At 31.7% G+C, this 16,551-nt stretch overlaps 1 protein-coding gene across 1 annotated transcript; it reads left to right on the forward strand.

The window, feature by feature from the left end:
- Positions 1-760: 760 nt before the first annotated feature.
- LOC134694991 (mucin-2-like) lies at positions 761-15,585 on the forward strand. The gene is made up of 4 exons (XM_063556116.1): positions 761-828; positions 9,709-9,885; positions 10,930-11,033; positions 13,027-15,585. Exons 1-4 carry the CDS (start codon positions 801-803, stop codon positions 15,010-15,012), a joined length of 2,295 nt encoding a protein of 764 aa, XP_063412186.1. The 5' UTR covers positions 761-800; the 3' UTR covers positions 15,013-15,585.
- The last annotated feature ends 966 nt before the right edge of the window (positions 15,586-16,551 follow it).

A 16,551-nucleotide genomic window follows, 5' to 3' on the forward strand; every position in this document is an offset into this window, starting at 1 on the left:
TTTTTGAACCAACCGTTGTATCAGAAAAATTACACTGGTTATTTAGCATTTTGATAAACACTCATTTTGATCGTTGAGAAGCTTAATATCCCTTTAACAACACAACGTAATTAAAATGTTTAGCTGATTTTACAGAGTTATCTCCCTGTAGTGTTAGGTACCACCTTAATCATTCATTTAGACTTTTTGACCTAGGGATGTTTTACACTTTTTTCTGTTTACCTTTTACTGTAACACAGTAAATTTAGTTTATAATCACACTTGTAATCTAAAGGTTAAAGTACAGAATACAAGTGGTTTTTTTTCAGAAATTAATTATTGTGTATTAACATTTCTTAAAAATATGGAAGAATTATATTGATAATATTATATAAACTTCCATGAATTGAATAAAGAAAATGTTCTCTTAAATGCTTAACTTTTAAAAAAATTCAGGATTTTATTTATTTACTGATCAATATATTTTAGATTTTTTTTGTTTGATTTATTGATTGACAAATTATTTCAGAGTTGAATATTTTGATGAATTTCACCTGTTGGCTTAAGGTTGCATTTACCTGAGAAATTTGATTGATCAATGCCAAAATGTGAAACAGGTGTGATAATCCCCTATGCATGTATTAACTTTTGAAGCCATAAACCTATAAACATCCTGTAAACTGTGTAATGTCAAAGTTGACAATTACCAGAACTATGTATTTTTGAGTTAAAATTAAATGTTTGGTACAACAATCTTCATTTGAATGCCTACTGACCAACACAACACTTCATTTGAACAACAATACATTTTGCCAGTTGCAATGTCATCCAAGTCTAGAAAAGCTACTAGTAAGTATTTTTCTAATAACTTTTTTTTATTGCAGATTGTCTTAGCATTAATTATAAATATAAAAATAAATATTTTTCCCTAGACATGCTATTTTAATGTTTTATAAGATATATTGACCATTTTTTAAATATTTATGCAAATACTCTTTATAATAGATTGTATATGAGTATGTGAACAGCTTACATATGTACATATCTCCTTAAATATTTTTTTGCAGTTCTATTTTCTTTTGATTTATATTGTAAAAAATATAATCAACTACATATTTTTCAAGCAAACTAAATTTCCAGTTGGATGATTTTCCTTCATTTCTGATATTAAAGATATATAACTCTGTCATGTCTGTAGAGCCAACAATATATAAATTTTAACTTTTTTTTAACCTGATTTATGGGTTTTTTGACTCCAGAAGAAAATATTATATGGCAGTGCATTTCTTTTAACCCATTTTTCATCATTTTTATAATTACATTATATTTCACCTAAAAATCTATGCGGTATTAGAGATGACATCAAAAAATTAAAGAAGAATAAACAAAAAATTAACATGATTAAAATACTTTGGGTAGGGGTGGGGAGTCAAAATTGCTACAAGTTTTGTTCAATTGGCAACATTTTTTAATACATATCCTTATAGGTCAAAAGATTTTCCCTTAATTTTAACAGGGGAAGTGGGGGGGGGGGGGGGTTAAAAACAAGACAGATTAAGCTTATTTAACCTACATAGAACTTTTGATGTTGTCACTTAATATTAGAAAGAGTTATATAATTGTGTTGCTTTTTGGTGACGAATTGAATTTTGATTTTTTCTGAGTGCATCTCTTTTCATGATATCTTTTCATTAAATTTTAATGTGATATATAATTTGAAATAAGTTATATTAAGTTAAAACATTATAACATGTCCTGTATCAAACAAATTGATTTGCATAAAAGTGGATCTTGAACTTAAAATTTTACTTTTTGTTCCAGGGGCTATAATCTTTTAAATCAACAAAATCTTACTGTTTGTTTCCAAAACAAATTAATGAAAGAACTTTTTAATAAGCTTAAGCTGATTCAAAACAACAACAAAAATGCAAGAGATTGATCTTCAAGTGATTAATAAACTCATAATTTCATTTAAAAAAGAGCATGTGAATTAAATTTTTGTTTAAATATATTTTGCTTGCTATATTGTACATAGAGAATATCAAATTCTTATTTACGATGACACCAATATAGTATAAAGAGCCCTGCTCAGTCTCATTTATTTACAACTGAAAAATCATCTTAGTAGTAACTGAATCTTAAAGCAATCAAAATATAACAGTTGAAAAGCTAAATGAATTGGCATTGAAAAGACATGAAAGAAATTGTTTTATTATTATTTTTGGGCTGATATGAACATTTAGATTGCCTCTAGCATATATTATTGTCCATGTACATGTATCGGTTTAGAAGTGCATGTTTTCACATCATAACGCCTATTATGTCCAGAAATTGTTGTAGTATTTTTCAACCAAGATTTGACCCTCAAACGTTTCAATTCAATATAATCATGATTATGGAAAAATGAGCAGAAATGTATATGATTTCTTTGGACCTCTTGATACAAAAATGTAGATAAATGAGTATTATGTTTCAGGAAAGCTACCCTTAATAATGGATTGAAGCTTTTCTTGGTGACATTTGCAGCCCCCCTTTTATTTTGCTTTTTTTCTGTTTTGACCTGCCTACTCAAATATCCTTTCGCATATTTACATAAGTACTGATCATAATAATCATGATAATGGTAGGTAAGAGTTAATTTAAATATAACAACCATTTTCTATTTTCACTCATAGACATGCTCACAGGGTCAAAGACTAAAAGTTATTTATTTCTAATGAAATTGACAGATTAAATCATTTTAAATCTGGCATGCTTTCGTAAACCTTAGCAGGAAAGGACCCCTCTAACCCAATACTTGTAGTATGAAAAGAATTAAAGCATTAAAAATATAACAGATAAAATGATTACAATGAGACAACTATCCAACCATGTTAAATAAAATATAGTGAATTATAACCCCCACCTTTATTTTGGACGACCAATGCATTTGAATGGCGACATGTATAAGACCGTTGGTTTTCCCCGTTTGAATGGTTTTACACTAGTAATTTTGGGGCCCTTTATAGCTTGTTGTTGGTGTTGAAGGCCGTACATTGACCTCATTGGTACTCACACCAACCACATTTTCCTATATCTACATAGTTGGAACCCCCCCCTTTTGTCCTGGGTTAGGACCCCTTTCAAATGGCTGGACCCGCCCCTGCAATGTAAACAATTATTGGCCTGTAGCCCTCAACAATGAGGAAAAAAAAATACTGCATGGTTTTATTATTGCTATTAAACGCCCAAAAATATGGAATACTTCGATTGTTAAATAATGACCTAGCTAACTTTAAACAAAGCAATTAAAAAAATAAAAAAAAATAAAGAGATATATATATAGGAAGATGTGGTGTGAGTTTACATGTAGTATGTTAATTCGAAGCCCAATATAATATAGATTTATTACCCACAGTTATTATTGTTAAGAATGTCTTAATTCTTTCAAAGTATTCCAGATAAATAATTAAATACATGGGATAGAAAACAAGTGCACTGAACAAGTGCCTGTGAAAATAATTAAATCATAAATCTTAGAAGTTCAAGAATGGGTTGAACTCTAGTTTTAAGCGAAAAGGTAGTTTTTTCTCACTTTACAGTAACTTTTAGTATAAAAATCATGCTTCATTAGTAAAAGAAAGTTTTATAGTTTATTTTTTTGTAAATTGTGTTGACCAACCAGATTTTTCATTTTCGACGCGAATATACTAGTTACACTTCCCTGCACTCATTTCCCCCTGAACAAAACGGAAAAGTGGGACTTGGTCCATCATCGACGTCATTGTACATGTTGTAGAGGATTATATTTGCTTAATCGGTATTCCTTTAGTCCTGTAAATTTAATTATGGAAAGATTTGATAAACGATTGAATGAATTTTCTACGCATTTATTCCACGAAATGAAGAGCTGTTAATTTTTTACACACCTGAAGGTCAAATACTGTGGCTACGGTTTTCAAAGGGTCAAGTGCATTGATTGTCCTAAAAAGAGTTGGTTCCAACCCCAAGAACCGTCCACTGGATCTGCCACTGACGGTCCCCCTCAAACTAATTGAAAAAGTAGGAAATAAAAAAAAAAGTGAAAGACCCCAATTTGGCAATTTTAAAATATCTAACGTGACGGTACCCAAATTGCACCTATTTTAACAGTTTTTTCACCTTCGTTTTTTTATGATTTAGAAAAAAATGTCCATACTGTGTTTATTTTGTAGCCCTATCCTTCTTTATTGTATAGTTACACCAATTTAATTTTTAATTCATATTGAGTCATACAAAAATGGGTTTGAATCAACCTTCAAACTATCCATGATTCTGTAATGAGGAGTACCCAAATTGCATCTATGCTTAAATTCACATCGTTAAAAGTCTAAAAACCGAGCTTTTGTTTATTTTTTTCAAATATTTTGAACAATTGGATATTGGTCCATGCTTACTCTTCATATTTTACGAAATGGATACTCGTAATATATTGTATTTACTAATTTTAGAAAGATGACGTTTTGATGACGTCGCATGATGACGTTTTCGAACATTTTTCTTTTTCAGTAAACAGTCCATCTGTTGATAAATACTGTGCACGTTTTGTGTTTATCTAAATATGTTTACCTATGTTGAAAGACGTGCATAGTATTAAATAAAAAAAATACAAATTGTTTAGTCTCTAGGAAATCTTGTAAGATTATCGTTGCTATTTTTTCTAAATAGGTGCAATTTGGGTACTCGGTGCAATCTGGGTACCCTTATGTTAGAGTCATGAGAGTGGGGTGCTCATTTTCGCCATATCTTTCCATGTTTTCTTCAGTTTATGTTTAAGTCTTTATGTTTTTGAAGTATACTGATATTTTTATATGAAGATAACTTCAAATGCAAATTATTCCTAGCTTAAAAACGTGTTTGTTTTGAGAAAAATCATTGGAAAAGTGTGATTGAAGGGTGTTTGAAATTTCCTGATTTTTTGTCAAGGGGGGACACATATTGGCCGTTTTTGCATCTATTTAAAACCAAAAAACTGCAGCTTTAAACAAAATTTATCAAATAAATTTCATTATAGATTAATAGCAAACATTTGAAAGGTGTAAAAAACTGAAACTTTGGGCAATCAGTCAAGAAAATAACTAAGAAATACTTCTTAGAAATTTTTTTTTCATTCAGGAAATTGGCTGAAAATTGTTGTCCGTTTTTTTGGTCCTTTGCGGTTAGAGCTGCAATTTTGTCTCATTTTCAAAAATAACCATATATATCATGTATATATTTGTTACAAAAATATAATTTTACCAGCATATTTCTTCCATTTCAACCATCCTTTGAAGTTTTTACACCTCAAAATCATAAAAAGGCGAAATTGTGTCAACGGCGGATATGAGCGCCCCACTTTATGTTGTATATTCTACTAGTGACGTCTAAATAATTATAACGTCTGGCAAGGCTATAATTTTTTTTTCTGGGACGCCTTCCTATGTTTTTCTATGACGTTGGAGGAAGGCGACCTAGAAAACAGAATAGCCTTATTGCCCAACGTCATAATTATTTGGACTTTGTCATGTTTGTACAGGTTGGGAATAAACCCTCTATATGGTGATTATACCTGTATAGAGGGATAATCCTTCTATAGAGGGGTAAAATTATCCTATAGAGTGGTATTTTTGTTTTGACTGGATACAAATCAATATAGGGCAGAATGGCATTCTCTACTTATTATGGCAGTAACCATGGTAACCTAGAACAGTTGATGCACCAATTGATGTATTTTATTTAATATACACATGCCCAGTTTGATCTGACTTAATATGAAATCTATTGTTCACCCTGATCGAAAGCTGTGATGATCAGGTAAATTCAAAGTCACTTAATGCCTTATCATGCCTCACTGAACATAATTTCTATTGTTGGATTCAACATAAAATTTAAAGGTCAACTATTCCTTTTTTGTTGATCAGGTGTTAAGACAGGTATACAATAGATTGCAAGTTTTGTCACTTCAGCAGAAAACTTGTTATCCCAATTTTTAGTAAAGTGCATATGTATTGTGATGCATATAATGATAGAGATTATAGCCAATATAACTAGAAAATGCCATTCTACCCTAATTTGATTAAATACAGTGCAAACAAAATACCCTTCTATAGAGGGATAATTGTATCCCTCTAAAGAAGGATTATCCCTCTCTACAGGTATAATCACCTTACAGGGGGTTTGTTCCCAACCTCTTGTACTGAATAATTGCTCTATCAAATGGGGTCTCCCTGATATTACGACACTCCACTAGTCATGTTAGTCCAAAACCCGAATAGTCGGACAAGGTTAATATCTGCCTTAATAGAAAATTTTCCTCTTGATGGTGTGGTAAGGGTGTTATTATGGGGAAAATGGTACCATTTATTCTGCCATAGGCGACAAAACATGTACTAACATTTTCTAAATATACCACTTTTTATAATAAAACTCGTATAAAACAGTTATGTGTGGTGTAACTTCTATATTATTCTGTTTAAAAATTGAAGCCAAATCACATGCAAAATCATGACCAACTTCCAATGGAACTTGTTTATGTTATCCATGCCCACCGTCATTTTACATGAAAATTGTGAAATTTTAGAAGTCTTTTCGAATAATTCTCTAAGTCTAAGAATATATTTCAATAGGTTTCAAAATTTATATTGTTAATATACACACTAGTCATTTTTTCTAGTTACAGTTATTCATAGATAAATGAAAAAAATATATTGTACCCTAACATCCAATCACAGCGCTCCTAGATCGACTTCCTAAGCACCTGTCTTGGCTACACAAAAGGGCCAACCTAATGCTGGGAATTTGTAATAAAATGTACTACCGTTTTCCATATATATACCGTGACACAAAGCTATATAGAATTCTTATTACACCACCAATGCAATATTGGTTTTTTGTGAAAACCATGACTATAATAAATCACATGTATGTCGGACTATGTCCCCATTACTTAAAGAAACCCAAAATGCTGATTAACCTCTTGCTCTACTAATTTCATAAAGGCTTAGTAAACAACCTGTCTCCAATTATATCTTATCTTTAATAAGAATAATTAACAGTTCCATCTAACATTGTCTAATCAAATAAAAACTACCTTGCCATTCAATATTTATTCATTTTATCCAAGATTTATAACATCAGCACAAATTCAAGATTTTTCATAACTAATCACCATTCCATGCTTCAGTCATGTAAGTCATTGTTAGTATATATGCCATATTGTGGTTCAAAATTTTAGAGCTTGCTATAAAATCCATTATTCTATCTTTAGATGATAAAAACAAAGATATTAGACACTTAGAACATTGAATATTAATAAGTTTAGTTTTAATTTATTTTATTGTTTAAAAGGATCAGAGATAAGTTTTACAACTTAGTAACATCTTGTCCAAAAACATTAAATATGCAAACAACTCATCTGTAAACATGGTAAAGTTACCTTTGTTGCCTGTATTAAACTATAAAAAAGCTGAATTATGTCCCTTGGAATTATTAATTTCCAACAAAAGTCCTGTCAAACAGTACAAAATGAAAGATATATGCCTGATAAAATAAAAGATTGAAACTACAAAATGAAGCACTATTGAAACATTTGCTGCATGAATTTCCAACCATGTGAGCATTTTTTTACACAGGAGAGTATAAATTCTATCTAAATTTAGCCTCAAGTGGGCCTCTTTTTTTCTTAAATGGACAATTTTAAGTTTAACAGTGAAAAAGCTTCTAGTATGATCAAATACTGCCTTCCTACATGAACCAGTCAAAAATCAGTTTTAATATATTGTGTCAAGGGGTTATACCCAGTTGATACATTTAAGGAATTACACAGCAAAAATTCAAATATTTCTTTTGAAGGCATATTTGAATTGTTTTAGATTGTCTTATCGGGGCCTTGTATAGCTGACAATGTGGTTAAGACTTTGCTCATTGTTGAAGGCCATAAGGTGACCTATAGTTGTTAATGTCTGTGTCATTTTGGTCTTTTGTGGATAGTTGTCTCATTGGCAATCGTACCACATCTTCTTTTTTATATATGGTGCCGACTTTAAAATCATTGAACCTCCCTATGCCACATTTGTTTCTGTGTATTACAATTTAATAACAACTTCTAATTCCTGACAAGGATATTTACACATGATTAAGCATCTGAATAATTTTATTTGTAAATTAGGATTGAAAACAATCTCATGAACATTATTTGTTTACTTGTAACTGAATGATTTTACTGTAGATATTTGTATTACACATGCATGAATTTGGTATCAAGACAATTTGCCTGTTTACATGTTCGCCCTCGGTCTGTTTGTCCTGAGTTCTCGCGTCTGTGTAGTATATTCGCCTTGTGCTTATTCTCTTTATTCTTACAAATATGTCCTTGCATTTATCAAAAAATATTAATATTAAGGGTATCACTAAAAACTCTAAAACATGCATGGGTTAGTGAAAATCATCTGTTCCTTATTTTGTTTCCAAGTTGCTCAGCCAATCAAATTATGTGTTTCTCATGATCAGTAAATAAGCCAATAAAAAACATTTTCTCTTAAGATTATTCTAACATGCTAGAAACAAAGAAGAAGATTGAGATGTTTAGCGTGTTATGGTTATGCATGATTTATGAATGAATTGTTGATTGATCAGTGTGAAACACTCCTGTAAAAGTCCAGTCAACTTAATTAGGAAAGATATTTTCAAATGATTTTTGTGTTTGGCAATGATGATGCTTTGAGTCTTGATTAGCTTGAATAGGGGATCAGGGAATGACCATTCAAGTAAAAAAAGGGTGTTTGTTATTTCCCATAAAAATATTCTGTTCAAGGAGTTAAAAAAATATGAATCCTGATTTTCCCTATACCTTATAGGTTTATAGTATTAAATTTTGAACAAAATTACTTATTTGACATGATTGGTAGGTTAAAAAAACTTGATAAAAAAATATCTATGTCAAACATAAATAAACCATTTCGATAACCCCCTTCCCGCATGTAGTATATGGTTGCTAGCTATAAAGCCTCCCTTATATGATATACCAAACCAATTAATATATATTGAGTTTAGACAAAATTATTTTGGCAAAAAAACTACATAAATTATAAATAATTGTTATAAAATCAATTTATCTCAAAAACTACATAAGTAATTGTTATAATATCAATTTTATCTAAAAAACTACATAAATAATAGTCATCATGGTCATGATAGTTATAAAATCATTTTTATTAAGAAAAACATTTGTATATAATTGCAAAATAATTTTTTTTTGTCATTATTGGTATCATGTTGTCGTCCTAGCTAGTCTGCATTGTCCAAAGACAGAAGGTTTCTAAATAAATTGTAAATTTATACATAATAAAATGATGTTCAGTAAAGGAAGATCTACAAATAAGTTAACATTACCAGAGACATATAATAAATGTATTATATGTCTCTGACATTACCAAAATAGCCCCTCCTTAAATAGTTATTATTCTTTATAGTCAATTTTTCGTTAATTTTTGTTATCTGTCACACAAATCTTCTTCTCAGAAACTACTTGGCAATACTCATCATTAATTTAGGGTATCTAATGATGTAAGCTTTGTTGATTATAAAAGTGGTATTTGATTTACTGCAGTATTTTCTTGTTTATCATGTTTATTTGAATTGTGTTGTAGTCAAAGGTATGTGAGACTACTTGTTAATGTTTTCGAAATGTCATATTTTTACAAAAAATGTCATCTTTTTCTTATTCTTTTTCAGAAAAAGTCCCAGGATTTGTGGCACTCCATTTGACAGATAATGATAGTTCTGCTATATCACCAGTTTTCCGATTACTTGGCAATGCTGCTTATTACATCAACAACAACAATAGTAGTCCAAAAGCTAAAGTGATATTGTGTGGAAAAGTCAGAGATGCCCTCATCATTAAATTTTCAGGTAAGCATTTATATCTTTCATTGTCTTTTCATTAATAGACAGGCGCAGTCTTTAGAAATTATCACAGAACAATAAGACAAATTAAATAAATTATGGAGCGAGTCCCTGGGGGTCAGTCCCACTCTCCTTTCAATTTGAGAATGTGCTAAACCACATATATATTCTTTGTTTGGAACAATAAAAAAAAACAAATGAAATAAAAAGGATGTCCTGGGGGATCACCCTTACCCCTATTACTTGAAAAATGGAAACAGTAAATATCCCCATCCCTAAACCATATATACTCTTGAGTGGGACACATCTAATGAAATATAGGGAGAGTCCATAGGGCTCACCCCAATCCCTGTATGTTTGAAAACTTGAATTCCACCCCTAAACTATATATATTCTTGTAGATACAACTAAACAAATTAAATGAAATATAGGTGAATCCCTGGGGGTATTAATTTAGTCCACTCCCTCCTTTTTGAAAACTTGTAAATAGTCAAAATCCCTTAGGCTAAACTATACTTATTATCAAATCAAAGATTGGACCATGGGAATGTGATGTGTTAAAATAGCGAATATGTGTCCCCCATTGACAAAACATCAGGAAATTTCAAACACCCTTTAGTCTAACTTTACAGATGATTATTTTCAAACAAACATGTTTTCAAACTTAGAAATGTTTTGCATTTGAAGTTATCGTCATATAGAAATATCAGTTACTTCAAATAGACCTGAACATAAACTATAGAAAACATGGAGAGATATGACGAAAATAAGCACCCCACTTCATACATGTGTATGTATGAATAATGTTTATTTCATATTCAAAAGAGAGCATCAGCATTGTCATACAACTATCTACTTTACAATGTCTTTTTGTATTTATTAAGACCTTTTATTGCAAAATTAATATATTGAGAATAAATATATATCTTTGGTACAAGTGCTGGTTTTATTTCTACAATGATGGGTGGTTGATACCAGGGGAAAATTTTGTATAATTGTGTATCATTAAATGTCTTAATAACATGACTACTTATTTATTTTATAATTCAGATAATAAAGCTGAGTTAAAGTCTGCAATTGACAAGTATTTTGGAAGAGATGACGATAAGCCAAATCCTCCACCAGCAAAGAAAAAGAAAACAGTGTGTACAAAGGTATATATGATCATGGGCACTCACATTTTAAAAGTAGCAAAAGATTTATAAAGAAACTGCAAATCATGTTCATTCCAACTCAAAAGAAATTTTATGGTTTAATTATGAAACAATAAGATGTGATATGATTGCAAATGGGAAAACTCCCCACCAGAGACCAAATGACATAGAAGTTTATAACTTAACATTAACAACTAGAGGTAACCAAATGGCTTCAACAATGAGCAAAGCCCATACCACATAGTCGGCTATAAAAGGCCCCGATAAGACAATGTAAAACAATTTAAACTAGAAAACTAACAGCCTTATTTATGAAAAATATGAACAAAAACAAATATGTAACACATATAAACAAACGACAACCACTGAATTACAGGCTCCTGACTTGGGGCAGGCACATACATAGATAATGTGGCGGGATTAAACATGTTAGCGGGATCCCAACCCCCCTAACCTGGGACAGTGGTATAACAGTACAACATAAGAACGAACTATACAAATCACTTAAATAAGGCTTAACTCATCAGATAGACAAAAATTACAAGTGGACATGGCCGGGTACTTATACATCCTGACACAAAAAGACTCAATGAACAGATCTGAGAGTACTCACAGTTTTCTGACAACAAGTTCAAAGCCTCTGACAACAAATAAAAAATCATGCCTCTAAGACTAAGCAATCAATCCGTACAAATCCAACATACAATGTATTTAGTGTAAAGATGTCATAAACAGCCAGAGAAAAACATGACCTTGTGCAATACCAAAAGGTCACTTTATGGCCTTCAACAATAATGAAAACATGAACCTGATATTCAGCAATTAAATGCTCTAGATTACAAATGTTATACAAACTATTGCTTATTAGCCATATTGAATAAATGGAATCAACAAGATCATTTAAATTGAAAATGATCATCAAGATAAGTTATTAAAGGTATATCATTAGTAAATGAATGACTTTGAGACAGAATTTTCTTATAATTTGCCAAAATGAAGATTTTACTATACTTTTTTCAAAAATATAATAAACATTTTGGGTCTGACACCGTGCTATTGTTTAAGCTATGAGTCTTTGAAAATTCCAAATTTGGTTAGTTTGTTCATGAAAAAACACATAAGAGTGCATAAAAAAATTCTATGAGATAGAATTTTACAATAAATTTTCATAAGGCCACACCAATTTGTTTCCTTGTTTGATGGACCCTCCCGCATCTATTTTTAGCTCACCTGGCCTAAAAGGCCAAGTGAGCTTTTCTCATTACTTGGTGTCTGTCGTCCGTCCTGTAAACTTTTACAAAAATCTTCTCCTCTGAGACTACTTGGCCATGTTGGCCAATTTTAACCAAACTTGGCCACAATCATCATTGGGGTATCTTGTTTATACATTGTGTCCACTGACCCGGCAAACCAACCAGGATGGCCGCTACGGCTAAAAATAGAACATAGGGATAAAATGCAGTTTTTGGATCATAACTCAAAAACCAAAGCATTTAGAGCAAATCTGACATGGGGTTAAACTGTTTTTTAAATCCAGATGTATCTGCCCTGAAATTTTCAGATGAATCGGACAACCCATTGTTAGGTTGCTGCCCCTGAAATGGTAATTTTAAAGAAATTTTGCTGTTTTTGGTTATTATCTTGAATAATATTATAGATAAACAGCGATAAGATTCGGCAAAGTTAAATCTACAAATAAGTCAACATGAACAAAATGGTCAATTGACCCCTTTAGGAGTTATTGCCCTTTATAGTAAATTTTTAACCAATTTTTGCAATCTTGATATTTCATGTATTTTTATTTAAATTTTCAAATTGCACACTCGCCCCAAATTTTGAAGTCCAAAAATCTGTAGAACAAGAAATTAAATTGGTGTGGCCTAATGAAGTGAACTGTTTAACATACATTTGTTGTTTAGTTTGAGTTTGACTTGAGAATTCAGAACTTTTGGTTGTAGAAACATGACATTATGTTCTTTTCATTTTCTTGTAGGAGAAGACTGAAAAGAAAAAGACTAACATCCTTGCAACAACTGCTCCACCTAAGTCCGTCAGTAGTACCAACAGTGTAAAATCAGCCAAGTACCTTGCATCAGAAGAGGTGATGAAGCAAGTTATGAGCTTTACGTCAAGTTCAGAAGAAATGTCTCTTGAGAACTCACCACCTGAACAAACCTTATCATCTCATATTCAACCAACACCATCTTCAATTCCAGTGTTTACTCATTCAACTAGTCATTACCAGTCATCAACGCCGTCTGATATTCAGCCAGCCATTCTGTTGAAAACTCATTTTCAGTCTGCCATATCTCCTGAGTCAGTGTTATCCACAGAAGCTAATCATGATATATTGTCATTGTCACCACCTCTGTCAGTACCTTCAACTCATCCAACTTCAACTCAACCATCACGACATGCATCAGTTCAAGCAGTATTGTCACCACCTCTGTCATCTTCAACTCATCCAACTTCAACTCAACCATCACCACATGCATCAGTTCAAGCAGTATTGTCACCACCTCTGTCAGTACCTTCAACTCAACCAACTTCAACTCAACCATCACCACATGCATCAGTTCAAGCAGTATTGTCACCACCTCTGTCAGTACCTTCAACTCAACCAACTTCAACTCAACCATCACCACATGCATCAGTTCAAGCAGTATCTCAGTCATCTTTTCAGTCAGCAACACCTTGTTATTATGATTCTACTCATTCAGCAATGTATAGCAAGCCATTTATTCAGCCTGATATTCCAAAATCACTGATCAACCCAATATCTGACATAAAGTCTACATTTCTCAGCCAGTCAACTACATTCCATACTCCAGAATCTATACAGTCATCAACATTCTCTACTCAGCAGATATTTGTAGCAGAACCACTTGTACCAATGTTAGAATTAGAGAACACTACTACTCAATCATCCCTTTCATCAGCAAGACAAGGAACCAGTTTCACAGATGATCCAACTGATATTCTATCTAACAGCAATGTTCAGCATATTATTGCAAGCCCAGAATCAGCACGTCTTCTACAGAGCATTATGAAGGACAACATCAATACAACCCCATCCTGCCAAATGGAACACCACTGCAGTTGCCTTGACAGAATTGAGAAGACAATGAACGAAGTTCTAAAAGTTTTGATATCAATGCAGTCTCTTAATCCGGTACAAATTTCGGTCGTTGATGTTATGACAAGTAACACAGATTCCATCCATCCTCAATTATTCAGTGCTGCTCCAACATCAACAGAGACAGATCCAGTTATTACTGCATTACAATCTTCAATTGAGAGCTGCATTCCAGAGCCATTACCCAGATATACAACAGAAATATCAAGTTCAACTCTGCCATCAACTATCACTAAAGTAAGAAATCCAAAACCATCATTGCCATCAGCTACAAGTAGCAATATTTTGTCAACCTCATCAGCCAGAGACATCTTAGCTGAACTGAACTGCCAGAGCAACATTCCAGATAAAGAACCTATTTCTCCAATTGCTCTCAACATTAGAACACCAGTGATTGACCCACAGTTTTTATCATTGAGTTTGACAACAATTTTACAAAACAAACCTTCTTGTGTGAAAACCAATTTGCACTTATTTCAACCAGCACCTACTATATCACCATTCAACCAGATCCCTGACAACCATCTGCAAGACGCCAAAATTTCAGCAGGTGATTCTAGTAGACGATTTGCTGTCAACCTCTTCAGGAATATTTGCTCTGTAGACGATGTATTGAACAAAAATGTAAAAGGGAAAGTATTTCAAGGGAAAGCTTCTATAAAGGGACAGATATCAAGTGAGAAGATAAATGCTATTCGCTTAGCCTGTCAGACCCATTACCCATCGCTACCATCACTTGCTGAGAAGAACTGGTCAGTTGTTGTGAGAGCAATCGACAAAGCAAATTGGAACTTTCACCAGCATTTGAGGAAATCCTTTGACCTCACTGATCTCAACATCTAAAACTCTATGTTAAAAGCACTAATAATTTAAATTGTCTCCAAAAGCTTGTTTTGATTTTTTTGTGGACCTCCTTGCAGTGAAACTAGATTAACATTTAAGAGTTTTTTTATATTAGTAAGAAACTTTAAGATGGTTTGCTACATTTAGACAGTTATTTAACAATTATAATATGTTTTTGTTGTTGCAAATACTAATTTAAATTTTAACGTGTGAATGTGCTTTGCAAGTGGTGTGTAAAAAAGTAAAAAACTGAATTTTGTGTTCAGTATATTTAAATATATTTGTTGTATTAAATTTATTTGTAACCGTCTTGCAACGGAAATGGATAGACATTGAATTTAATATTTAAAATGATTTGAGACAGTTTTTTTGTTTTTTTTTTGTTTTTACATATGTGTGAATGTGTGTTTCAAGAGGTATTGCAGTGAATTGATTTATGTGTTGTATACAATGTAGTAATATTAATATATATATATGTATGTTGATTTTCATAGTTTTATTTGAATATTCTCATGTTATCTGACTGTTTGTTGATGTTCATAGTTTAATTTATATATATTCTCATCTTCTCTGAACATGCATGACATGAGCAAAATTTTATGAATAAAACATTAGTTCTCACAAGTTCATTTTTTTTATACTGAACACACACATATGTTTATTCCAAATATATATATCCAGACTAAATCCATTTAATAAATATACCAAAATTATATGGAAGTATATAACATACTTTTTTGTACAGGTCATTGTAAAAAAATTATCTTGTGGTACTATTGCCAATCAGACAACTATTATTTGATACAGAGGGACATAGCTGAAACATAACCTTCAACAATGAGTTTTTTTTCTGGTATTATAATCAGATATAAAAGGCCATGGCACAACACAATTTAAAACAGATCAAAATAATAACCCAATGATAATTAATGCTTAAATAAAAGAGCAAACAATAACAATAACGATATCAGCCTCAGTTTTATTGGGGTTCTATTGCTCAGTCTGTAGTTTTCTATGTGTTTTTTTTTGTACTCAGGTTTGTCTTTTTGTCATTGATCCATGGCATTTTTCAGTTTATTTTCAAATTTGTATGTCCTTTTTGTATCTCTTGCATCTCTCATACTGAATACACTTGTCTATGATAAGTTAACCAGAGTTCACACACTGAAAACTGTTGTCTTCTTTACTTGTCATTAATTTTAGGTTGATAGTCCTAACTATAAATCTCTACTACAAGTATTGCGTAAACTCAACATGATCTAAGACAATGGATACCCAGGTCAGATGAACTATACAAGAAATACATGTACACCTTACAATCATTTAATACACCAAATATAGTTACTACTTATTATAGACAGAACCAAGAAAACTGAACATTGACCAAGAACCATGAAAATGAGGTCACGGTCAGATAAATCATGCTAGACAGACATGCACAGCTTACAGCCAATATGCATGCATTTAATAAAGATGCTCATAGTATATAAGAAACAAACTTAGCACCGGTGCATGATTTTTTTATTAGTTGTTTGTGGC

Source organism: Mytilus trossulus, chromosome 13 (genome assembly GCF_036588685.1).
Source record: "Mytilus trossulus isolate FHL-02 chromosome 13, PNRI_Mtr1.1.1.hap1, whole genome shotgun sequence".
Lineage (NCBI taxonomy): Eukaryota > Metazoa > Mollusca > Bivalvia > Mytilida > Mytilidae > Mytilus > Mytilus trossulus.